The sequence below is a fragment of the Tachyglossus aculeatus genome, chromosome X1 (genome assembly GCF_015852505.1).
Source record: "Tachyglossus aculeatus isolate mTacAcu1 chromosome X1, mTacAcu1.pri, whole genome shotgun sequence".
NCBI lineage: Eukaryota > Metazoa > Chordata > Mammalia > Monotremata > Tachyglossidae > Tachyglossus > Tachyglossus aculeatus.
The window spans coordinates 78,941,721-78,968,526 of record NC_052101.1 but is presented as its reverse complement, the minus strand read 5'-3'; the positions used below and the strand labels follow the sequence as shown (position 1 = coordinate 78,968,526).

The 26,806-nt window shown below is 43.2% G+C and overlaps 1 protein-coding gene and 1 non-coding gene across 2 annotated transcripts in view; one reads left to right on the top strand and one right to left on the bottom strand.

The window, feature by feature from the left end:
- CACNA1D (calcium voltage-gated channel subunit alpha1 D) overlaps positions 1-26,806 on the top strand; it is a 430,516-nt gene that overhangs the window by 230,543 nt on the left and 173,167 nt on the right. Inside the window, exons 4-7 of the mRNA XM_038740776.1 lie at positions 2,505-2,644; positions 10,922-11,064; positions 17,028-17,180; positions 18,453-18,649. Coding sequence (XP_038596704.1) covers positions 2,505-2,644; positions 10,922-11,064; positions 17,028-17,180; positions 18,453-18,649 — 633 coding nt within the window. The remainder of the gene's footprint in view (positions 1-2,504; positions 2,645-10,921; positions 11,065-17,027; positions 17,181-18,452; positions 18,650-26,806) is intronic.
- Positions 14,999-15,136, bottom strand: LOC119920291. The gene has a single exon (XR_005448049.1). It is a non-coding gene; the product is annotated as a small nucleolar RNA SNORA7 (small nucleolar RNA).

Genomic DNA, 26,806 nt, shown 5'->3' with positions numbered 1-26,806 from the left:
TGCGGAGCTGAGACCGGCAGGTTTTGGTGACGGCTTGGATGTGAGGGGTGAATGAGAGAGCGGAGTCGAGGAGGACACCAAGGTTGCGGGCTTGTGAGACGGGAAGGATGGTAGTGCCGTCAACAGAGATGGGAAAGTCAGGGAGAGGACAAGGTTTGGGAGGGAAGACAAGGAGCTCAGTCTTTGACATGTTGAGCTTTAGGTGGCGGGCGGACATCCAGATGGAGATGTCCTGAAGGCAGGAGGAGATGCAAGCCTGGAGGGAGGGGGAGAGAGCAGGGGCAGAGATGTAGATCTGGGTGTCATCAGCGTAGAGATGATATTTGAAGCTCTGGGAGCGAATGAGGTCACCAAGGGAGTGAGTGTAGATCGAGAACAGAAGGGGACCAAGCACTGAACCTTGGGGAACCCCCACAGTAAGAGGATGGGAGGGGGAGGAGGAGCCTGCGAAAGAGACTGAGAAAGAACGACCGGAGAGATAAGAGGAGAACCAGGAGAGGACGGAGTCTGTGAAGCCAAGGTCAGATAGCATGTTGAGGAGAAGGGGGTGGTCCACAGTGTCAAAGGCAGCTGAGAGGTCGAGGAGGATTATGACAGAATATGAGCCGTTGGATTTGGCAAGCAGGAGGTCATTGGTGACCTTTGAGAGGGCAGTTTCCGTGGAATGAAGGGGACGGAAGCCAGACTGGAGGGGGTCGAGGAGAGAGTTGTTGTTGAGGAATTCTAGGCAGCGCGTGTAGACAACTCGTTCAAGGAGTTTGGAAAGGAATGGTAGGAGGGATATGGGATGATAACTAGAAGGTGAGGTCGGGTCAAGAGGGGTTTTTTTTAGAATGGGAGAGACATGGGCATGTTTGAAGGCAGAGGGGAAGGAATGGTAGGAGGGATATGGGGCGATAACTAGAAGGTGAGGTGGGGTCAAGAGAGGTTTTTTTTAGGATGGGAGAGACATGGGCATGTTTGAAGGCAAAGGGGAAGGAACCAGTGGAGAATGAGCGGTTGAAGATGGAAGTTAAGGAGGGGAGAAGGGACGGAGCGAGAGATTTCATGAGATGAGAGGGAATGGGGTCAGAAGCACAGGTGGCCGGAGTAGCACTTGAGAGGAGGGAGGAGAGCTCCTCTGAGGATACTGCTGGGAAGGATGGGAGAGTAGCAGAGAGTGTTGAGAGCTGGCGGGTTGGAGAAAGGTGGGGAGTGACTTTGGGGAGGTTGGACCTGATGGATTGAATTTTGTTAATGAAGTAGGAGGCCAGATCGTTGGGGGTGAGGGAAGGAGGATAGGGAGGAACCGGGGGCCTGAGAAAGGAGTTGAATGTATGGAAGAGCTGGCGGGGATGATGGGCATGGGTGTCAATAAGGGAGGAGAAATGGTTTTGTCTGGCAGAGGAGAGGGCTGAGTTAAGGCAGGAAAGGATAAACTTGAAAGCATGTATAAACTTAAAGAATGTGTATAAGCATAAACCTGAAAGGATAAACTTGATAAACTTGAAAACTTGAAATTTATTTGTCAGTGTTTCACACCCAGTCAAACCACTCGTGTAAACCTGTTGGTTGTCTATTTCATTACTTTTGTTTTTAATTTTTTTTATCACTTGTTTCTGATCTTTTTTCCAATCTTTTTTACATCTGGCAATTTTGTGTTTTTTCCCTGATTTAGGTTTGTAAGCTCTTTGAGGTGGGGGAGGCAGGGACTGACTTTCATGTCCATTGCTCTGCTCAAAGTAGGCATTTAGTAAACACTGTTGATGATGATGACAGCATCTGAAGAGTAATTGTAGGGTTTGTTTTGCAGCATATTTCTGACCATTCTCCATTTCTTGCTTTCAGTTTTTCCCACTACTTCTTGAATCACTAATATTTCTTGCTTTTCATACACACAACCTCTCTTCCTATCCATTGCTTTATTATATATATGTATATTACTTCATGCTTTTCCACCCAATTCTGAGGCCTTTGTTAAAGTTGAAATAAAATGGGAATTGATTTTCCTATTTAGTGGATCTGTACCCAACAAAATTATTTGCATTTTTTCCCTTTCTCTAAGGTATTAACATTTTAATGCATCAAGGTAAAGGACTTGTGATCTCAGAAGAGGACTTCGAAGAACTGTGAAGGGTTTTAATTCAAAGCAATCGTTCATTTAATGATGACTTAAATAGCCTCTCACCAATGGATCCTTGGCATGAAAGCTGCTTTTAAATGATACCTTCATTGTCCTGGAGTCACTAGGCATTCTTGGTGTAGAATGTTTATAAGGCCGAAAGACACCTTCTAGAAATTGCAAGAGGCCAAGGTTGACCAATTAAATGTCCTTTATAATGGTCCCTCACACAGAGTTAATTATAGTGGAAAACAAAGGGTCAAGAAAAGGATAACTATTAATGTCAAAATGATGTAATATTTGTTCTTAAGTTATCATCTTGAACCTTTCATGCAGCCCTGAACTTTTACCAAAGTTTTGATTGTAGTAACTGTTTCTCTTCTCTTTTTCCTTTCTCTCACAGGAAAAAGTAGAATATGCCTTCCTGATCATTTTTACAGTCGAGACATTTTTGAAGATTATAGCATATGGATTGTTATTACACCCTAATGCGTATGTTAGGAATGGATGGAATTTACTGGATTTTGTAATAGTAATAGTAGGGTAAGTCTTTTTCTTTTAATGCATGTTAAAAAGGGGTGTGGGGTGGGAAGATCATTTTTTGGGAGGAAAAAGATTTGTGCCACTTATTCCAGGATAACATTGATGATTGTTCAAGGATCACATGATCAGTTTGGAAGGCTGGGAAACACTTCAGGCTTCAACAGACTTAAACTTTTCATTGTTGGTTTCAGTATACCTTACTCCAAGGCAGAAGCCCAGAATCCTGATGTCGAGGAGTTAATTTTCTAGCTTAGGGTCAGAACTCCACAAATATTTGAGTCCTGGCATGGATAAGACTGAAATGAGCAGAGTTCTTATACTTATAATTCTGCTTAGGCAAAAAAGCCTTTATTTTGATGAGCTACTCTGCTGTTTAACATCCCGTCAACCAGACTACAATTTTTTTTTCTGCTCATTGCAGGGAAGACATTGATGTGCCATTGTCCCGTATGAAATAACAGAAAATATTATAAATAATGTGAAGTGTTTGTCGTGAAATGAAGTAAATCAGAAAATGCATATAGACAAACATCAAACACTCTCATTAAGTTGTGTTTTAGGGTGGGAGGTTGGGAATGAGAAGGAAAAAATTAAATCCAATGGTATGAGTTAAAGGAGAGCTGCAGTTCTGTTTAAATAGTGTAATCACCACTTGTAGCACTCAGAGCCCCAAAGTCACTTCCCCCCCTTCTCCAACCCCCCGGCTCTCAACACTCTCTGCTACTCTCCCATCCTTCCCAGCAGTATTCTCAGAGGAGCTCTCCTCCCTCCTCTCAAGTGCTACTCCGGCCACCTGTGCTTCTGACCCCATTCCCTCTCATCTCCTGAAATCTCTCGCTCCATCCCTTCTCCCCTCCTTAACTTTCATCTTCAACCGCTCACTCTCCACTGGTTCCTTCCCCTCTGCCTTCAAACATGCCCATGTCTCTCCCATCCTAAAGAAACCCTCTCTTGACCCCACCTCACCTTCTAGTTATTGCCCCATATCCTTCCTACCATTCCTTTCCAAACTCCTTGAACGAGTTGTCTACACGCGCTGCCTAGAATTCCTCAACAACAACTCTCTCCTCGATCCCCTCCAGTCTGGCTTCCATCCCCTACATTCCACGGAAACTGCCCTCTCAAAGGTCACCAATGACCTCCTGCTTGCCAAATCCAACGGCTCATATTCTGTCCTAATCCTCCTCGACCTCTCAGCTGCCTTCGACACTGTGGACCGCCCCCTTCTCCTCAACACGCTATCTGACCTTGGCTTCACAGACTCCGTCCTCTCCTGGTTCTCCTCTTATCTCTCCGGTCGTTCATTCTCAGTCTCTTTTGCAGGCTCCTCCTCCCCCTCCCATCCTCTTACTGTGCGGATTCCCCAAAGTTCAGTGCTTGGTCCCCTTCTGTTCTCGATCTACACGCACTCCCTTGGTGACCTCATTCACTCCCACGGCTTCAACTATCATCTCTACGCTGATGACACCCAGATCTACATCTCTGCCCCTGCTCTCTCCCCCTCTCTCCAGGCTCGCATCTCCTTCTGCCTTCAGTACATCTCCATCTGGATGTCTGCCCGCCACCTAAAACTCAACATGTCCAAGACTGAACTCCTTGTCTTCCCTCCCAAACCCTGCCCTCTCCCTGACTTTCCCATCTCTGTTGATGGCACTACCATCCTTCCCGTCTCACAAGCCCGCAACCTTGGTGTCATCCTCGACTCCGCTCTCTCATTCACCCCTCACATCCAAGCCATCACCAAAACCTGCCGGTTTCAGCTCCGCAACATTGCCAAGATCCACCCTTTCCTCTCCATCCATACCGCTACCCTGCTTATTCAAGCTCTCATCCTATCCCATCTGGACTACTGCATCAGCCTTCTCTCTGATCTCCCATCCTCGTGTCTCTCCCCACTTCAATCCATACTACTTGCTGCTGCCCGGATTATCTTTGTCCAGAAGCGCTCTGGACATATTACTCCCCTCCTCAAAAATCTCCAGTGGCTACCAATCAATCTGCGCATCAGGCAGAAACTCCTCACCCTGGGCTTCAAGGCTCTCCATCACCTCGCCCCCTCCTACCTCACCTCCCTTCTCTCCTTCTACAGCCCAGCCCGCACCCTCCGCTCCTCCACCGCTAATCTCCTCACCGTACCTCGTTCTCGCCTGTCCCGCCATCGACCCCTGGCCCACGTCATCCCCCAGGCCTGGAATGCCCTCCCTCTGCCCATCCACCGAGCTAGCTCTCTTCCTCCCTTCAAGGCCCTACTGAGAGCTCACCTCCTCCAGGAGGCCTTCCCATACTGAGCCCCTTCCTTCCTCTCCCCCTCGTCCCCCTCTCCATCCCCCCATCTTACCTCCTTCCCTTCCCCACAGCACCTGTATATATGTATATATGCTTGTACATATTTATTACTCTATTTATTTATTTATTTTACTTGTACATATCTATTCTATTTTATTTTGTTAGTATGTTTGGTTTTGTTCTCTGTCTCCCCCTTTTAGACTGTGAGCCCACTGTTGGGTAGGGACTGTCTCTATATGTTGCCAACTTGTACTTCCCAAGCGCTTAGTACAGTGCTCTGCACACAGTAAGCACTCAGTAAATATGATTGATGATGATGAGGAGGAGGAGGAGGAGAAAATGTTGGCCAGCCATTGGAATGACTAGCTCTGTGGGGTTACAGTTGCCAGAGCATTCACTTTGTCACTTGGTGGCCTGGGACAAGTCACTGCCGTTATTGCAGTTATAAGATGGGGATTCATTCATTCATTCAATCGTATTTATTGAGCACTTACTGTGTGCAGAGCACTGTACTAAGCGCTTGGGAAGTACAAGTTGGCAACATATACAGACAGTCCCTACCCAACAGCGGGCTCAATTCTTCCTCTTTGCTCCAGGGTGGCCACTTAAACCTGCTGATGGAAAAAATGGAGAGTATTCTGGAAATGTCTATTATTTCTTTAGAAATATATTAACCGAGTTGCAGAACTGCCCTCTACACCTCAGGAAGGTGAAAGTAGTTTTGAGTGGCCCGTAGATGACGTTCTTTTCCATCAATAGCCCTTTGCCACTCTGTGAGAAAATGTAGGTGACTCTCTGATTGGGAGAGAGAAGGGTCAAATGGTGGGGGGGGGGGCGGGGCGGTGTTAGGGATTCTAAGGAAGTCTCTCTGTGGGAGCATCTTAAAAAAAATCTCTTGGGGTTGTCCTTCGATACGGCTGGGACAACACTGCCCCCTGTCACCAAAAGATTAGTATCAAAATCTGTTGCAGCCTCCCTGAGGGACAGATTTTTTTTTTTTTTTTAGTTGCACTTTCAGGTGCACCCAAAGCTAAACTGCTGCTTTTGCGAGAGGGTCTCAGTTGAAGAGAATTTAGTTGAAGAGTTCTTCTTCAACTAAAAGGGTTTAGTTGAAGAAGAACTTTTATGCGAGAATTACTACAGAAGCAGTAAATTGTCAGTTAGTATCTCTGTTTGGCAATGCTTTCTCTTTGGGTTGGGATTGTAGTTCCTCCAAATGGGCTAGACTCGGTTGCCTGGCTGTTTCTCTTTGACTACACCCCCTGGAAGCTGCTCTCTCGATACAACAGTCAAGGGATGTTGGGAGCCAGGACTTGACGGTTCTATTTGGGGTTCTGCTACTGAATTCCCTTGGACCTGGAAAACAGGGATAATTAACCCTGCCTCTTCCTTGGGGATGGTCAAAATTAAGTAATGGCAGCAAATCACTCTGCCAGAAAAAGGACAAAAGAGTGCTAAATCTATTATTATTAATGATAGAACTAGGTCATTAAAAAAAGAAAGCAACTTCCTTGGTTGATGCAGATATGATCTACAGAGGTGTGAAAGACAATTTGGATTGGCCCCCTTGGGATAGTTGATTTTTACTCTTTATTTTCCCTAAATCTCTAACCTTGGCTTCACTGACACTGTCCTCTTCTGGTTCTTCTCCTATTTCTCTGGATGCTCCTTCTCAGTCTTCTTCTCTGGCTCCTCTTCTGCCTCTCTGGCTCCTCTTCTGCCTTCCAGCCCCTAACTGTGGGGGGTCCCTCAAAGCTCAATTAAGCAATAAATCTTATTTATTGAGCACTGATTGTGCACAGAGCGCTGTACTAAATCCTTGGGAAAGTCCAATATAACAGTTGGTAGACCCGTTCCCTTCTCACAGTGAGCTTATAGCCTAGGGAACTCAGTTCTGAGTCCATTTTTATTCTCCAATTACACCCATTCCCTTGAACTCATTTGCTCCCACAGCTTCAGCTACCATCTCTATGTGGATGATTCCTAAATCTACATCTCCAGCCCTGGTCTCTTTCCTTCTCAGGAGTCTTGCATTTCCTCCTGCCTTTAGGACATTTCTACTTGGATGTTCCACTGACTTAACATCCTCTCCCAGACTTTCCCAGGCTGTAGATGTAGTCAATACCACCATTCTCCCCAATTCACAAGCCGATGACCTTGGCATTATCCTCAACTCATTGCTCTCATTCAACCCTCATATTCAATCAGTTACCAAATCCTGTCAGTTTTACATTCACAACATCCCTAGAATCTACACCTTCCTTTCCATCCAAACTGCGACCACGCTGATTCCAAGCACTTATATCCTTGACTACTACCGTGCTGACCTCCCCACCTCCTGTTTCTCCCCTCTCCAATCCATATTTCACTCTGCCTGGATGATTTTTAGACTGTCTTTTTAGACTGAGTCTTTTAGACTGTGAGCCCACTGTTGGGTAGGGACTGTCTCTATATGTTGCCAATTTGTACTTCCCAAGCGCTTAGTACAGTGCTCTGCACATAGTAAGTGCTCAATAAATATGATTGATGATGATGATGATGATGATTTTTCTAAACAGTCCTTCAGTCCACATCTTTCCACTCCCGAATAACCTCCAACAGTTGCCCATCCACCTTTGTGTCCAACAGAAACTCCTTACCGTTTTTTCTAAGTCACTCCGTTAGCTCACCCCCATCCCCACCTTACCTCACTAATTTCATACCACAACCCAATCTGCACACTTTGCTCCTCTAATGCCAACCTCCTCACTGTACCTTGATCTCTTCTATCTCACCACCGACCCCTTGCTTATGTCTTCCCTCTGTCCCAGAACTCCCACCCCATTCATATCCTTCAGACCACCATTCTCCCCATCTTCAGAGTCCTACTAAAATTGCATCTCCTCCCAGAGCACTTTCCAGATTAAGCCCACACTCTCACCCTCTTTTCTGCATTGCCTATGAACTTGGAGGTGTACCCCATAATCACTTGATATATACCCCAGCCCCACGGCGCTTATATACATATCCTTATACTCTGTCATTTCCCCTAATTAAATTTATTTTAATGTGTCTCCCCCTTTAGACTGTAAGCGCCTTGGGCAGGGGTAGTGTCAAACAACTCTATTGTATTGTACTCTTTCAAATGCTCAGTACAGTGCTTTACATGTAGTAAGTACTCAATATATGCCGGTTATTAAGTGCTTGATTTCCTCTTCCCCCTTTTCAACAGGTTCTAGTTCTTTGTTTTGTTCAGGTGTCCTCGTTTCCTCCTACTAACTCTCACTTTTTCCACTGGTATACCTACACAAATGGTTTCACATGCTGACCATGCCTCACCTTGGTTTCCTCATCTCTAAAATAGGGACAAATGATGCCCATCTGGGGGGACTGTATATTGAACAGTGAATAAAGTGTTCCAAAATGCACACTTGGAAACATGGTACTATGAAGCAATTCTGAATATGAAATCAATCATATAGGTCAATTACTATTCAAAAAGTGCTCCAGGGGATGAAAATTTCTGTGCATGCCAAATTTCTGAGAAGACTGAAATTTTTCACAAAGCTAAGAACTTTCTTAAAAGAAGCTTTCAACTTTAGGTTTACTGGCAGAGTTCTTTATAATTAAAAGATTATGCTAATCAAACTGAAACCTGTTGCAAGCTCATTATGCTACCCCAGTCAATAAATGTGGTGATTCAGATCCAGAGAGCTTAAGGAAATAACTTGTACTTATTTTCCAAAGTTCTAACACATCCAGTAGTAAGTTTTTAATTGCTGAATATTAGAAGAAATGGTTGGTATACTAAATACTGTAAACCTGGCATTAGTTGGTTCTGATGCATGTGCTGGAGTGTTAATTTAAAGACTTTCTAGTTGGCAGGTGACTTCTGGCTATGCTGGGGGCACAGATGACCAATTCCTAATTGGCAACAGCACTTCTTCATCTGCAGTTCCATTGGGATCAGTTGTGGGCAGACATCCTGTCTACCAACTTGGTTCATTCATTCATTCATTCAGTCGTATTTATTGAGCACTTACTGTGTGCAGAGCACTGTACTAAGCGCTTGGGAAGTACAAGTTGGCAACATATAGAGACGGTCCATGCCCAATAGTGGGCTCACAGTCTAGAAGGGGGAGACAGACAACAAAACAAAAGATATTAACAAAATAAAATAAACAGAATAGTAAATATGTGCAAGTAAAATAAATAGAGTAATAAATCTGTACAAACATAGGTGCTGTGGGGAGGGGAAGGAGGTAGGGAGGGATGGGGAGGGGGAGAGGAAGGAGGGGACTCAGTCTTAGAAGGCCTCCTGGAGGAGGTGAGCTCTCAGTAGGGCTTTGAAGGGAGGAAGAGAGCTAGCTTGGCGGATGTGCATAGTGAGGGCATTCCAGGCCAGGGGGAGGACGTGGGCCGGGGGTCAACGGCGAGACAGGTGAGAACGAGGCACAGAGAGGAGGTTAGCCGCAGAGCAGCAGAGGAACTTGGTTGTGTAGTCCTTCCCCAAGCGCTTAGTACAGTGCTCTGCACACGGTAAGTGTGCAATAAATATCATTGATTCAGAGGCCTGCCTTGCCCTTTCCTTTCCTCTTCTCTTTCTCCATCTACTCTCCATTGTTTGTCCCTGCTTCTGCAAGTGGCAGTGTTATCATGAAGAACTGAAGATCAATTGGTGGTATTTATCGTGCACTTACTATGTGCAGAGCACTGTAATAAGTGCTGGGGAGAGTACAGTACAACAGAATTGGCAGATACATTCCCTTTAGCAATACTGCTCTGATCCCACAAGTGGTAATTCCCTCTGGGAATTCCATTTGTATCATGCCCATTTCTACTGGGCCTTCCTGAAGTTGTCAGCCAACCAATTTTATTTACTGAGCACTTAATGTGTGCAGAGCACTGCCAATTCAGCAAAAAACCCATTTTTGATGTCCATGCCTGTCTTAAATTTATATTTCTGTTGTTAATTAACTTAATTATCAGCCACCCCGATGCATTATATAGTGATGGCCTGTCATCGGAAGCAGTGCATTTTGTAGAACATAAGAACAAAGGCAATTCACTAGTCCTTCCAATAGGGTCAACAAAGATTGCTTTGAGGAACAGAGTCATGATTGTCCTCCTTGACATCAGTTGTCTCAATGAAAGGTGTATCATCCAATATCCTTAATTTTTCCCTGTAAAAGTCAATATGGACTGCTTGTCCTTGAATTTATCCAAACACTTCTTAAACCTACTAATATTGTCTTCCTGTACAACTTTTAGTGGTAATAAATTTCATATGCTTAATATTCACTGGAAAAACATATTTTTTGCCCCCATATATTTTGGACCACACCTGCAGGCTTCATAAGCACTTAATGAAGCTTTATTACCTTGATGATGGCACTGTATTTTCATAAATATTGCTGGGTGTTGACTAAGCCTTTGAAAATGTTTCTTAATTGTTTGCCCTACAACTGGCTGAAATCAACTGCATTAGAAATTAATAGATTTATGTTTATTTGAAAGACCAAATTGTTTTTGTCTGCATTGCAGTAGAGTAAGCAATTTGTTTTAAAACATTTTAATACTTAGAAGTTTCCTATGTCAGAATAATGTTGTTGTGCTTATGAAATCTGAGTGCATGCATTTGAAATAATGGAACTGTGGTAACGCCTGTGTATGATTCAATTGTTTTGAGATATCATTTGCCCTTTTCCTGATCTCTGAATTGTCAGAGCATATGAAAAAGCCGGTCCACTAGAATGAAGCCAGAAGAGTAGTTCCAGACAGAAAAGATTTGAGAAGTGTGATCATAGCTCTCCTGTGGGATTTAGAAGCCCAAATGTTCCTCGGTTCTTCTAGCTGACCTCGATTTCCTTTCCTCCTTGCCTTATCTCCAGTGTCACTGCGACAGTAGGGAATTCGTTCATATAGGAGATGGGAAGGGGAAGGAAGTGCTCATAATAGTTTGCTTACCTGGAAAATGAATGCTAACATTTCTTCTTCCCTGTTTTTCCCCAGATTGTTTAGTGTAATTTTGGAACAATTAACCAAAGAAACAGAAGGAGGTAACCACTCCAGTGGCAAATCAGGTGGTTTTGATGTCAAAGCCCTTCGCGCCTTTCGTGTGCTACGACCACTACGACTAGTATCCGGAGTGCCCAGTAAGCTCTCTTCATTTTATATTGGCAGGAGTTGGTTGGTGAGCTTTCAAGTGTCTTGGAGCAGACTTACAATATGCATTCATCCCAACACCCACAGGTGTCATTCACCCTTTTTCCTTATCCCCAGAGGCTGTTCCTGTCAGTCCTTACCCAAGGGTTGCAAGTTGATTCAGGTTTGGGCCTTCCCATTGGATTCTTTTGTGAATACTGGTGTTTTGTGAAGGCTCTGGGTTTCATGTGTATTGCTTTATATCAAAAAATCAGAACTGTGTGGTTTAAATAAGCAAAAATATGTTGAAAATGACCCATACTACTAAGGGCAACATGGCTTCAGTGATATTTTGGTGAATTCTGTGCAGTCGTATTTAATTGCACACTTGTTCCTGGATCTGGCTCAGTCTCCCTATATTTCTCTTGGGCCAAGATATGATATGAGATCAAATAGACCCTCCTGGGACCTTGAGCTCTGCATTGATCTCCCCCACTAGCTTGTAAACTCCTTGATGGTAGGGATCATGTCTCTTAATTCTGTTGTAATTTCTAAATACAATGCTCTGCACACAGTAGATGCTTAATGAAAAAAACATTGATTGTTAGATCATCGGTTAAGAAAACTCTGCAGATGATGAACTCTCATGGCTAGATCAAGTAGTGTAAGACCAAACTGGGCCATGCTTGAAATACCCGCTATTTATCCATGGCATAGCTGAATTACTGGTGTTCTCAGTTCAGAACTGGAAGTGGTTGGAAACTGGGTCTTGGGAGGTGCAGGGCTGGGACCCAGATAGCTTAGTGAGTATGGCTAATGAGCATGGAACTGGGAGTCAGGAGACTTGGATTCTAGTCCTGGCTCCACACCACTTGCCTGCTGTGTGACCTTAAGCAAGGTACTTAAACTTTTCTCTGGGCCTCAGTTTACTTATCTGTAAAATGGGGACAAAATACCAGTCCTTCCTCTCCCACTTAGACTGAGAGCACTGGATGGGACAGGGATTGTCTGATCTGGTTAACTTGTCTCTGCCCTTGTATTTAGCACAGTGCTTGATGTATAATAATAACTTCATAATAGTAATAATAGTAATTATTATTATTGCTATTATTATTATTTTATTGTTGGACTTCTAAAGCCTGGAGCAGATCCTTTCTCCCTCTGCCCTGAACTTTCCCCAGCTCCCTAGGGCAGGGCTGGAACTGGACTATAGGGATGGAGAACAACATGAGAAACATTGCTGCTTTCACCTATCAATCACTTGTATTTATTGAGCGTATACTATGTGCAGAGCACTGCACTAAGCACTTGGAGAGTACAGTTCAACAAAATTAGAGATACTTTTCCTGCCCACAATAAGCTTACAGTCTAGATTGGGAGACAGACATTAATGTGAACAAATAATTCATAATATATAATTTAAAGATATGTGCAAGGGCTATAGGGTTGGGGGTGGAGCAAATATCAAATGTCCAAAGATCTAAGATCCAAGTGCACTGATGATGCAGAAGAGAGAGCGAGCTGGGGAAAAGGGGGCTTAATGAGGGAAGGCCTCTTCGAGGAGATATGACCTTAATAATGATGGTCTGGCATATATGGAGGGGGAGGGAGCTCCAGGCTAGGGGGTGGATGTGGAAAAGGGGTACAGTTGAAAAGGGGGGGAAAAGGGGGATAGTTGAACTTGGGGTACAGTGACTAAGCTGGCACTAGCGGAGCAGAATGTTTGGGCTAGGATGTAGTAGGAGATCAGAGAGATAGGATGGGGTGAGCTGATCTAGTGCTTTAAAGCCTATGGTAAGGAGTTTCTGTTTGATACAGAGGTTGATGGGCAACCATTGAAGGTTCTTGAGGAGTGGGGAGACATGGACTGCATGTTTCTTTTAAACAATGGTCGGTGCAGCAGTGTGAAGTATGAATTGGAGTGGGGAGAGACAGGAGGCTGGGGGGTCAGCAAGGAGGCAGATGCAGTAGTCAAAGCAGGATAGGATAAGTGCTTGGATCAGCATGGTAGCAGTTTCGATGGAAAGAAAAAGGTGGATTTTAGTAATGTTGTGAAGATAGAACCAACAGAAGTTATTGACAGATTGAATATGTGGTTGGAATGAGAAGAATGTGGATACAGGCTTGTGAGATAGGGAGGCTAGTGGTGTTGTCTACAGTGATGGGAAAGACAGGGAGAGGACAGGGTTTGGATGGGAAGATAGAGAGCTTAGTTTGGGGCATGTTTAGTGTGAGGTGTTGGCAGGACATCCAAGTAAGAGATGTACCAAAGGCAGGAGGAAATGTGAGATTGCAGAGAAGGAGTGGTCAGGGCTAGAGATGTAGAATTGGGAATCAGCTGCATAGAAATGCTAATTGAAGCTGTGGGGGCGAATGGTTCTCCAAGGGAGTAGGTGTAGATGGAGAGTAGAATGGAACCCAGAACTGAGCCTTGAGAGACCACTACTGTCAAAAGGCGGGTGACAGAGGAGGAACCTGCAAAAAAAGAGGGAGAGAGTGGTCAGAGAGCTAGGAAGAGAACCAAGACAGCACAGTGTCAGTGAATTCATGGTTGGATAAAGTTTCAAGGAGAAGGGGGTTGTCTGCAGTGCCAAAGGCATCTTAGAGGTCTAGGAGAATTAGGATAGAGTACAGACCTTCAGATTAGGTGAGAAGAAGGACATTGGTTACCTTAGAGAGGGCTGTTTCTGTGGAGTGAAGGGGGAGTAAGCTAGATTGGAGGGGATCTAGGAGAGAATTGGAGTAGGGAAAGTGGAGGTGGCTGGTATAAACAACTGTCTCAAGAAGTTTGGAGAGAACAGGAAGGAGGAATATGGGGTGATAACTGGAGGGAGCTATGAAGTCAATGAAGGGTGTTTTTTTTAGGATAGGGGATACATAAGCATGTTTAAAAGCAGTGGGGAAGAAGCCATTGGAGAGTCAAGGAGGGAAGATGGGAGGGGGCGAGTATTTTAAAAAGGTATGAAGGGATGGGGTCGGATGGGCAGGTGGAGGGGGTAGATTTAGAGGGGAGATGAAAGATTTCACCTTGTTTTTTCAGGGTATATAGGGGGAGTCGAAGAGGGTGAAGGTGGGAGTATTGGAGAGGAGCAGGAGAGATTTTTAAGGAGGTCACACGTGATGATTTCAATTTTGTTGACAAAGTATGTGGCCAGGTCATTAGGGGAAAGAGATGGTGGGGCTGAGTGGACAGGAGGTTTGAGGAGGAAGTTAAATGTCTGGAATAGCTGGTGGGGGCAGTAGGTATGAGAGTGAATTAGGAAATAAAAATATTGTTATTGGGAAGTGGAGATGGCCAAATTGAAGCAGAAAAGAATGAATTTAAGGTGGACAAGGTCAGAGAGACATCTGGATTTCCTCCAACAGCACGCTGCAGCTCAGGCGACCCAGTGTGGTGATCCACAATGATGATCCGGGGTTGTGGGTTAATGGTACAAGGCCGGTGGAGAGACAGTCGAGCAAGGGAGTTCGGTTCAGTGGAGAGGGTGGTGCTGAGTGTGTTGATTTGTGCATCAGGAGAAGGTAATTTGGGTATGGAGAGCAAAAGGGGATGGCTGTAGAATATTGGAAGGGGTCAAAAGAACGGAGGACTCTGTGGGGGAAATGTGCTGATTTGGGGATGGGGGGGAGGTGTATGGGAAAAAGAGTAGGTTAGGAGGTTGTGATCTGATAGAGAAATTTCAGCATTGGCGAGGGTAGAGATTGTACAGTTGTTGTTGTTGTTGTCTTATGCTGTCGAGTCATGTCCGACCCATGGTGACGCCATGGACACATCTCTCCCAGAACACCCCACCTCCATCTGCAATAGTTCTGGTGGTGTATCCATAGAGTTTTCATGGTAAAAATATGGAAGCGGTTTACCATTGCCTCCTTCTGTGCAGTAAACCTGAGTCTCCACCCTCAACTCTTTCCCATGCTGCTGCTGCCCAGCACAGGTGAGTTTTGACTTGTAGCAGATTGCCTTCCACTTGCTAGCCACTGCCCAAGCTAGGAATGGAATGGATATGCCTCTGCTTGACTCTCCCTCGTATAGTTGAGACTGGTAGAGTACTGGAAACTCTCCAGGTGCGACTCTGAGAGGTGAATTGTACAGTTACTAGAAATTATAAAATCAAGTGTGTGCCCAAATTGGTGAATGTGTGAGGTGGAGTGGAGCAGGAGGTCATTAGAGTAGAGGAGGAAGAGGAGGTGGGCAGTGGAAGAATCACTGGGAACATCCACTTGGATATTGAAGTCCCCAAAGATCAATGTAGGGATGGAGACTGAGAGAAGAAATATGAGGAAGGCATCAAAATGGTTCAGAAAGTTGGAGGTGGGGCCTGGGGGACCATAGATGACCATGACTAGTAATTGGACTGGGAGGCAAAGGTGAATGTTGTGGGAGTCAAAGGAAGAGAAAGAGAAGGATGGAGGAGGTGGATATAGGAAAAGGGCATTGGGGAGCAAGAAGGAAGCTGACTCCTCCCCTTTTCTCAGTGATCCTGGGGTAGCGGAGTGGGCCAAATTGAAGCAGATAAGAATGAATTTAAGGTGAACGAGGTCAGAGAAATGTCTGGATTTCCTCCAACACCTCAGTGAATGTTAGTCCTTATCACGCACCCTCTTCATTTAAAGGTTTCCTAGGCTTTTCAAGCAGAACTTGTGCTCCATGGTTACATCGTATTGTTTAATGAATTGTGAATTTGGTCCATGCATGATTGTTTTCCAGCATTGCCTGAATTGGAAAGTACAGTAAATTGTTTTTCTGATAAGATTTTCCAAAATTATTTCCAACGTTAAAAACCTGATGGATGGAAAGCACACCAAATGCTCTGGAAAAACTAGTTCTAAATTTTTAATTCTAAAAAATCTGTGTTTTGCACAGGTTCTGGGTTTTATATGTATTTGCTTTACATCAGAACCGTACAGTCTAATTAAGCTAAACGCCATTGAAAATGACCCATACTATAAGTGCAATGTGACTGCATTAATATTTCAGTGAATTATGTGCAGCCATATGTAATTATGGCCTCCCACTCCAATTCCAAAGTAATTTCAATAACAAAACAAAAGAGCAACAAAGTACGTAGTCTACCCTGTAATAGGATAATTATAAGCAGTTCTGAATTGCTTACAGTATCTGAGATTGCTTTCAGTATTTACAAGTTTCAAAACAGCAAATGTCTAAATAGCTGTTGACAAATGAAAACAACATATTTAATACTGTGCCTGCATGCAGCAGCACAAGTAAGTCCCAGTATGCTGCCATTCTCTCGCTGTAGGGTTCTGAAGTCCATGTGGTCCCAAAGCTCAATTTATAACATTAGAAGCTTCTTCACATCACTGCATCAGGGGCCAACACACCCCTTCTTCCTGGAGTCATATTCAGGATCATAAAGGTTCCATTTTAGGGTCCCGTGAATGATACCTTAATAATCAATGTGTTGAGTGCTCTGTTAGGGGAATCCAGGGAAATATGACTTTGTAAGCACAGACAGCATTAGTGCTTGGGTTCTGGATCAAAATGTTTGTGGCTATGGTTGGAGGACATATACTATTTATGTTATTGTTGATCATGTTAATGAACTTTTGAGTGCCAAAATGTTCTAGGCACCATTTATAACTTGAATGCATAGGATATTAACTTTCTATAAAACACTCACAAATATAGAGACTTTGGAGAGCAAATAGATTTTGAAAGAGAATTTTGTAACTGATTTAGTTTCCATAAGACCCTGACCTTTGTCACTAATAGATTTGTTTCTTCTCCAGTCTTGCTTCCATGCTGTTTTTTTTCCTTCCAGCCTTAAAAAAAAATCCTTTTAATTATGCATGGTAACAGGAATGCTCCACACAGGGGAAAATAAACGCTTAGTCCATCAGTCTGTATCACCAATATTTTCTTTTTTTCCTAGGTTTACATGACTACTACCCATTGGGGAAAATAAACTCTTAGTGCCTCAGTCCATTTCACCAAATTTTTCTTTTCTTCTAGGTTTACAAGTAGTCCTGAACTCCATTATAAAAGCCATGGTTCCCCTGCTCCATATTGCCCTTTTGGTATTGTTTGTAATCATAATCTATGCTATTATAGGATTGGAACTTTTTATCGGAAAAATGCACAAATCCTGTTTTTTTGCTGATTCAGGTAAGTAGAGATGTCATAGACTTTTATGCCTTTTATGTTGTCATTCTCTCATTGAGTGTTTCTTCATTCATGTAATTTGAATGTCTTTAACTAAAAACCATTTCCCATTAGTAGTCTAGTTTTATTTTTGTTTTAAACCATGTAGCCACAAAGAAGTTGTGGTTGCTCCAGTATCCACTCCAGCAGAATATTCTTTGAGAACCACTGTCTTAAGGTTAACCATGCCTACATTCTGTACAGTTGATTTAATTGGTGCCTAGAGTGCATAACCACTTTTATGTTGGTTAAAGACTCAATGAGTTGAAAGAAAACCCACCAAACAGACCAGCTTATGTCTACCCCACTCACATAGCTGTGATGTACATAGTCTTACACTTGGTTGCTTCCCCTACCTATAATTTATTTTATCATCTGTTTCTCTCCCTAGATTTCATAAGCTCCTAGAGGCCAGGGATCATGTCTACTTTCCCTATTGTATTCTCCCAAGTTCTCAGTTAACAGTGCCCTGCAAATGGTAACGACTCAGTAAATACCGATGATCATGATGAGTCGTGGTGTAAGCTCATCTCAGTGTTAAATATCTTCCCCATAAAACTCCTCAAAGATAATCATCATCTATTTTTCCAAAGAGTAATAATGACAAGTAATGAAAACTGTTCATTTCATTTGCTCTATCCATTTACTTCCTGGAAGGATGGCAAGCTGGTAACAGATTGGCTGGCAATCTTTTGTTCTGAATTTCAAGATTATTATAATGTAGGGAAAGGCTGGGCTCATTGAAGTCCATGAAATTCTAACCTCCAAACACAAAACTGGTCTTAGTCTCCAGTGACTGTGTGATACAGTTTAATCTTCATTCTTTTTAGAAGCCCTGGTTACAGGATCATTCCTTTATGTGTTCAATTCAGAAAGTTATGGTTATATTTTCAGTCACTATAACTTTGGGCCAGTCTTTAACCATGAAAAAGAACTCAACAGTAGGTGCTCGATAAATAACTTTACTACTACAACTAGAACAGTTTTCCTCAAATATCCCCTCCCCACAAACATTTCTAGACTGTGAGCCCGTTGTTGGGTACGGATTGTCTCTATTTGTTGCCAAATTGTACTTTCCAAGTGCTTATTACAGTGCTCTGCACACAGTAAGTGCTCAATAAATGATTGAATGAATGAATGAATTTATTTTTCTCAACTAGATAGTTATTTGATGGTGCAGCTGCTGTTGCTTGGTGGTAATACTTCGGTTGTGAAATCCTATTGGTCTATTTTCAGATATCTTAGCTGAAGACGATCCAGCACCTTGTGCGTTCTCAGGGAATGGACGCCTGTGTGACACTAATGGCACAGAATGTAAAAGTGGCTGGGTTGGACCAAATGGAGGAATCACCAATTTTGATAATTTTGCCTTTGCAATGTTAACTGTGTTCCAGTGTATCACCATGGAGGGATGGACTGATGTTCTGTACTGGGTAAGTAGCTTCATGTGGGAATTTGTGTGCGTTCTTTTCTCAAACAGATTTACAATAATGCTGTTGTTGCATAAAACATATTGAAGCACTTTATGGAAAAGAAATCTGAAGAAAGAGGCCCATATTATTCTCTAAATTGGATCACCTCCTTATATTTCCCAGAGTAAGCAAAGGGATATTTTGCAGGGAATTTGGAATACAATTTGGATCAATTGAATCATCTAGCATTAACCTTCTTTTAGTTCATTCAGAAGCTCAGTGTATCATTTCATTTTCATTTTGATGCTTCCAGTTGGCATTTTACCACTATCTGGACCAACGCAAGCCTTTTCCTTTAAAACTACAGATGTTTGGCAAGCTTGGCAAGTGCCAAGCTTGTAGAATTTGCAGTCCTCTATACTTCTCTCAAGGAAATTAATATATTTTACTTTGGGAGATTTTGAAGGTCCCCGATGCTCATGCTCAGGGGTAAAGGGAAAGCATGGTGAACTTTTGCCAATCTTTTTCCACAGTTAGATTTCTCTTGAAATTGAGGAAGGGGTTTCAGTTTTTTGCAAAGCATGTGTTTTTTGTGGATTTTTGATCCAGAGCAGCCTAAGACGGCCTAAAGTTTAGATGAAAAAGAATGTCTGGCCAATAGCCTAATATTGAACCATTGGAATGCAATTAGAAGTAAAATTATCCCAGTAAATGAGAAATCTGCCAGAGGTCAGCAAATTGAGAAAATTATTACTCGCTCTAGGCACCAGTTAACTCAACTGTACAGAATGTAGGCATGGTTAACCTTAGGGCAGTGGTTCTCAAAGAATATTCTGCAGGAGTGGATATTGGAGCAACCACAACTTTTTTTGTGGCTACATGGTTTAAAACAAAAACGAAACTAGACTACTAATGGTAAATGGTTTTTAGTTAGACATTTAAATTACATGAATGAAGAAACATTCAATGAGAGAATGACAACTTGATTATCTATAATGAAATGAGCAAATATCAACTTTTTGCTCATTTGAAGAGTCTCAACAAAATGGAAATGTTTTGTGTTATTCAAAGGTGTAGCCATATTCTTTTATTTCCTCATTTTCATTAAATGTCATATGGGATTTCAGCATCATTCAAAATCGCATAAGATTTCTTTCTTTCTATTTCTTTTCCTAATTAGTTTGTGTGTGTGCGTGTGTGTGTGGTTATTTATATTTTTAAGGAAACTACATATTTTGTGTCCATGATGATAAGGGTAGTGGAAAGAGGACTTTTCTTAAACTGAAACCAATTTTTCTTTGTTGAATAAGAACATTCCCTGTCTAGAGTAGTAGTGCCCATTGTGGGAAGGATTGAGGTAAGCAGGTAGAGAACATTTTGGTTTAGAGTCTGCTTGACAGAAAACAAGACTTGCATTGGCAATACCTTTTCAACAGCTCATATTTATAACACAAGGGAGGCCTACAAAATCCTGTGCAGGGACAGACACAGCTAAGAATGATATATTACCAGTGGTGGGATGTCAGGGCAGAAGAGATCTAGCGATATGCTAACCCCCAACAAAATTAGGACTGTTGCTCCTCGCTTAAGAAAGTGTCCATATGCACACTATCACAGCAGCACTCAAGAATACATGCAGATCCATCCTCCTTCTAGAAAATGAAAGACTATTGCAAGGACAGTAAAAACACTATAGTGATCTTTGAACATGCCTCTAACAGTTAGGATGAGGCCTTCTGAAGCATAGAAAAATGGGCAGAATGAGAAGGTATGGCCTGAACCTTTCAGGAAGTTAAACGCAGCCAAAGTTCTGAACAATGGTCAGCCACTTGTATCTGGTAGTCCTGCAGAATCTGCAAGCAAGGCAGGGCTTAATGCTTTGATGCCTGGACAGACTATTCCTGAGCCATACCACCCAGAAGAAATGTTGCAGGATTTCAGAGCCACCACTATACTCACCATCTTCAAGAAGAAGAGTGAGAGAGCTGACCATGGAAACTACTGGTTCTCACTGCTCTCCATTGTTGGCAAAATTCTAGTCATCATCATCATCATCAATCGTATTTATTGAGCGCTTACTATGTGCAGAGCACTGTACTAAGCGCTTGGGAAGTACAAATTGGCAACATATAGAGACAGTCCCTACCCAACAGTGGGCTCACAGTCTAAAAGGGGGAGACAGAGAACAAAACCAAACATACTAACAAAATAAAATAAATAGGATAGATATGTACAAGTAAAATAAATAAATAAATAAATAGAGTAATAAATATGTACAACCATATATACATATATACAGGTATATATACATATATATATATATATAGTCAGAATGCAGGTGGATTCATTCATTCATTCAATCGTATTTATTGAGCGCTTACTGTGTGCAGAGCACTGTACTAAACACTTGATAGATAGGTGGATATCTTGTTAGGTGGATACATCCTAGACAGGCTACTGAAGAATATAGTTAAGCTGCTCAATCCTAAACTGGCTTCAGACCAAAATGCAGCCCAGCACACATGATCTTTGCAGCAATACAGATGCAAGAAAATATCAGATAATAAGAGGAAGACCTGTATTGACACATCATAATCATCATCATCATCATCAATCGTATTTATTGAGTGCTTACTGTGTGCAGAGCACTGTACTAAGCTCTTGGGAAGTACAAGTTGGCAACATATAGAGACAGTCCCTACCCAACAGTGGGCTCACAGTCTAAAAGGGGGAGACAGAGGACAAAACCAAACATACTAACAAAATAAAATAAATAGAATGGATATGTAAGTGTAAAATAAATAAATAAATAGAGTAATAAATATGTACAAACATATATACATATATGCAGGTGCTGTGCGGAAGGGAAGGAGGTAAGATGGGGGGATGGAGAGGGGGACAAGGGGAAGAGGAAGGAAGGGGCTCAGTCTGGGAAGGCCTCCTGGAGGAGGTGAGCTCTCAGTAGGGCCTTGAAGGGAGGAAGAGAGCTAGCTTGGCAGGTGGGCAGCGGGAGGGCATTCCAGACCAGGGGGATGACGTGGGCCGGGGGTCGATGGCGGGACAGGCGAGAACGAGGTACGATGAGAAGATTAGCGGCAGAGGAGCGGAGGGTGCAGGGTGGGCTGTAGAAGGAGAGAAGGGAGGTGAGGTAGGAGGGGGCGAGGTGATGGAGAGCCTTGAAGCCCAGGGTGAGGAGTTTCTGCCTGATGCGCAGATTTATTGGTAGCCACTGGAGATTTTTGAGGAGGGGAGTAACATGCCCAGAGCGTTTCTGGACAAAGACAATCCGGGCAGCAGCATGAAGTATGGATTGAAGTGGGGAGAGACACGAGGATGGGAGATGAGAGAGAAGGCTGATGCAGTAGTCCAGATGGGATAGGATGAGAGCTTGAACGAGCAGGGTAGCGGTTTGGATGGAGAGGAAAGGGCGGATCTTGGCAATGTTGCGGAACTGAGACCGGCAGGTTTTGGTGACGGCTTGGATGTGAGGGGTGAATGAGAGAGCGGAGTCGAGGATGACACCAAGGTTGCGGGCTTGTGAGACGGGAAGGATGGTAGTGCCGTCAACAGAGATGGGAAAGTCAGGGAGAGGGCAGGGTTTGGGAGGGAAGACAAGGAGTTCAGTCTTGGACATGTTGAGTTTTAGGTGGCGGGCAGACATCCAGATGGTGATGTCCTGAAGGCAGGAGGAGATGCGAGCCTGGAGAGAGGGGGAGAGAGCAGGGGCAGAGATGTAGATCTGGGTGTCATCAGCTTAGAGATGATAGTTGAAGCTGTGGGAGCGAATGAGGTCACCAAGGGAGTGCGTGTAGATCGAGAACAGAAGGGGACCAAGCACCTGGGACACATCCCAGGCTCCACATGTAATATGTTCCCAGAAAATGTGGGTGTATTGTGAACCATCAGATTGTGAGGTATATTTTCCCCTAGACTTACATTTAAATTGTTAGATTCTTGTTCCAGATCCAACCGCAACATGACAACCAAGTCCTTTCAGGTAATTAAAAAGTATACTGTAGATCACTCCCCATAGTCCCCCGCCCCTCAGCCCTCTCCCTTCACTAGTGCTAGGTACTTTATTGACCTTTGTATACCCCAAATATGGTCCCTTCCACCTGTCTCCTCAGCCCCTGTCTACCCTATCCTTCGCCCAGATTTTTATATTAGTGTATAAATATATTTAAAATGTATATGCATTTTTATATAAAAATCTGAGATATATATAACCAGGGGCTTCTGCAGCTCCGGCTTGAACCATGAGCTACCACTGCCATTTCTAGCAGAAAGGGGACAGAGAATGCTGGAAATTTGATGGGCAGCAACTTGAGCTTTGACCTCACCTCCTTGCTTCAGGTGGGGACAATTTCACTGGGTTTGATCCATCCATGTTCCCTCTTGCCATTTGGCAAGTCCCAACCTGAAAGCCACCTCTGTCCATAAGCTACCTGTTAGATTTCCGTGCTTCAGCCCAGTGGCATTTCCAGAGGGTCAGGCGTTTAAAGTTGTGATAAAACAGCAATTCCTCAAAAAACACCTCTGTCCCTTAGGTTAGCTCCCTATCAATTTTCACTTTAACCCAGGGGCATTCCGCCTGTGATAAGAAACAGCATTTCCCCTAAGCCAGCCTGGCTGTAGTTAATGAATGGGAAGTGGAAGGGGGGCAGCAGCTGAACAGGTTGCTCTGGCTTCAGCCACAAGCAGCACAGAACCAAGATGGGAAAGAAGAGATCTCGTCTCTCCTGCAGAATCCGGCCTCAAGTCAGGGAAGCTTCAGAGTGGAGGAAGTGATGGGGAGGGAACTGTTTTTGCTGTACAACAAGTGGGCATAATGTTGAGTGGGGTTTACAGATCCTGGGCTACATCAGTATACACCTGTATACTCTCTTTGTAGATCTTACAGACGCATTTGACATCATCTAGAGATCTGGGCTCTGGCAAATTTGAGAAATTTCCTAAGATTCTTAGGCTAGTCCATGACAGTACGGTCAGTCAAATCAGAGTTGAAGGTAGCCTGTGTGACCCTTTCCCCAGTACCATCAGTGCAAATCAGGACACTGTAGTAGGTCCAGGTTTGTTCACCCCATTCTGTGTAGCATGGCCTGGCCTGGGAGTCAGAAGGTCACGGGTTCTAATCCTGGCTCTGGCCCTTGTCTTCTGTGTTACCTTGGGCAAGTCACTTCACTTCTCTGTGCCTCAGTTACCCCATCTGTAAAATGGGGATTGAGACTTTGAGCCCCATGTGGGACAGGGACTGTGTCCAACTCGATTTACTTGTATCTACCCCAGCGTTTAGTACAGCGCCTGGCACATAATAAGCTTTGAACAAATACTGTCATCATTATTATCCCATGATAAGGATTCACTAAGCGACCTGTAACATGGTGGCAAAATATACTTCTGATTCATCAGATAATTCTTCCTACTTGGCAGACTGTTGAGCTAGAGCTACTGTGATCTCATTGTAGGCAGGGAACGCGCCTACTAACTCTGTTATATTGTATGCTCCCAAGCACTTAGTGGAGTGCTCTGCACAAAGTAAGTGCTTAATAAAAATGATCAATTGATTAACAAGCTTTGAGATTATCAAGCATCTTTGATTTAGTCATCCCAAACTGCTGAAGCTGTTATTTGAGCTCTTGAGATGCATGCATGTACAAAGACAAGTAGATGATTATGAACCTTTTTACAATCAGCAGTGATTTGGACTGACTATAAGCCTGAAAGAAATTGAGATTATGTACTAGTCTATAGCCAGGAGACCCTACCCTACACCAAAAATTTTCTTCTGCAACACAGAACTTAATAGTGCCTCAGGATTCTGCTACCTAGTTGATAAACTATCCAAAATGCATGAAGACAAAGAAATAGAATAATTAAATACTTGTGGTATTTGTTAAGCAGTTAGGTGCCAAGTACCGTACTGACTGCTGGGGTAGACAGAGGACAATCAGGTCGGATACAGTCCTTGTCCTACATGGGGCTGTCAGTGTAAGTAGGAGGGAGACAAGGCATTGAATCCCTGTATTACAGATGAGGAAACTGAGGCAGAGTAAAGTTAAGTAACTTGCATAAGGTCACACAGTAGGCATGTGACAGACCCAGAATTAGAACTCAGGTCCTCTGACTTGCAAGCCTGTGCTCTTTCCACTAAGCCATGGGCCTCACAGTCTAAGTAAGAAGGAGAAGAAGTATCAAATCCCCATTGGAAATTAAATCAAAAAGACAAGAATGAGTTTTGGGAAATTTTCACAGTTTCTTAACAATGGGACACAAGTCTTCATTGAAAATTGAAGAATTGTAAAGGCAAGGTGATGCTCAACTTTCAATGAGACTTTGGGACTTTATCAAAAAATGAATATCTAGGTTTTTGAATAGTTTCACAGCATCACTACAAACTGTGCCCAACAGTAAATGTCATGAAAGGATTACCAACAGTGGGGTCCTGTAATTTGATCAGCTCACGAAGCAATGCTTACAATAGTTTTTCTGGATAGCACATGTGAGGAGAATGGATGATAGCAAAGATACATAGGCAGCTGCTGCATGGTGAAGTGAGAGGTTGCACATGTAACTAGGGGAGGTAGAATAAACATTTTTAAGACATAGTGAATTAGTTTTAAAGGATGTAATGTAGTAGTGGAGTGTTGGGAAATCATAGATCAGCACTTCTCATCTTGAGCCAGTGACTATGCAAGTGGCAAATAAGAGAGGAGTAAGGAACTGTCTTTATTTGCACACAAAGTGGAATCAAAATGTTTTGACCTGTATGGCTCTATACTGACACTCAGGTTTAAGGTCTCAGTGTCAGTAGAATCAAATATGAAAGTAAAGGATGGTGCACATGCTCTCACTCTCACTCTCATCTTAAATATGATCCCACAAATGCTAAAATGATTATTTTTTCATCAGCAAGTTGAACTGAGAGGACCAATGTTGTGTGCATGTAAAGATTACCCCTTGCTGTAAAGTTAAATTTTTTTTTACCAAAATGCCCATTTCTCTTTTCATTTCTTCCTCTTGAGGTCATAATCATCCCAATGCCTCTGTTCCAAAATAGTCACCTGTTTCTAGTTGTTGTACATCAAGCTGACCTGTCTTCTGAGGCTATCTCCCAACTGTCTCCTGCTAGGGCACATCATTTAAAATTTTGCTTCATCATGACTTTAAAGCCCACCCTGTTTTCATTACTCCAGTTTCAGCAGTTGCTTTGGATATGAAGTTGTACATTCTCCTTACATGTTTCTCCTAGAAAAGTTCTGATGTGAAAAATTTTGTTTAGATGGTGGTCTGGATGTGTTCACGGACTTTACTTTTTGTGAGCCTGTTTTGCCATTTAATGTTAAGCTTTCCATGTTGGTGACATTAGTGGAACTGTTGTAGAAGTTGAATGTGGCTTAACAGTAATTTTGGTATTTGTTAGGCATTTAAGTATGTGCCAAGCACTGTGCTAAGTATTGGGAGTAGATAAGAGGCAGTCAGATCAGACACATGCTCTGTTTTACATGCATCAGTGGGAGGTCCAGATCTCCTGGCCATGTCTCACATATCAATCAATCAGTGATAATTTATTGAGCACTTATTGTGTGCAGAGCACTGTACCAAGAACTTGGGAGAGTACAATATAACAGAGTTGGCAGACAGTTTCCCTTCCCACAAAGAGCTTACGGTCTAGAGGGGATCTTACAGTCTAGATTTCATGACTAGACCTGTGACTTCAGCTAGCCCTTCTATGGGAATGAATCCCAAATGTATTTTTCTAGTTCTGGCTTATTACCTCCTCTGCAATCTTGCATTTCCTCCTGCCTCCAGAAGAATTCACCATCAGTGCCCCACTGTCACCTCAAGCACAATAGGTCTAAAACTGAACTCATCTCTCACAAATTCTCTCCTCAACCTAGCTATCCATCACAGTAGACAACACCACCATCTTCCCTGTCCTAGTAACCCACATCTTTGATATTACCTTTGACTTCCTACTGCCTTTCAACTCTAACTTTGTCACTAAATCCCTCTTCAACATTTCCAACATCTGCCTCATCTACTCCATCCAAAAGACCAGTACCCTGGTCTGAGCCCTCATCGTATCCCGGCTAGGCTATTGCATCAGTCTCTCTACTGGGTGTGTGTGTGTGTGTCTCTCTCTCTCTCACTCTCACTCTCACTCACTCACTCTCTCTC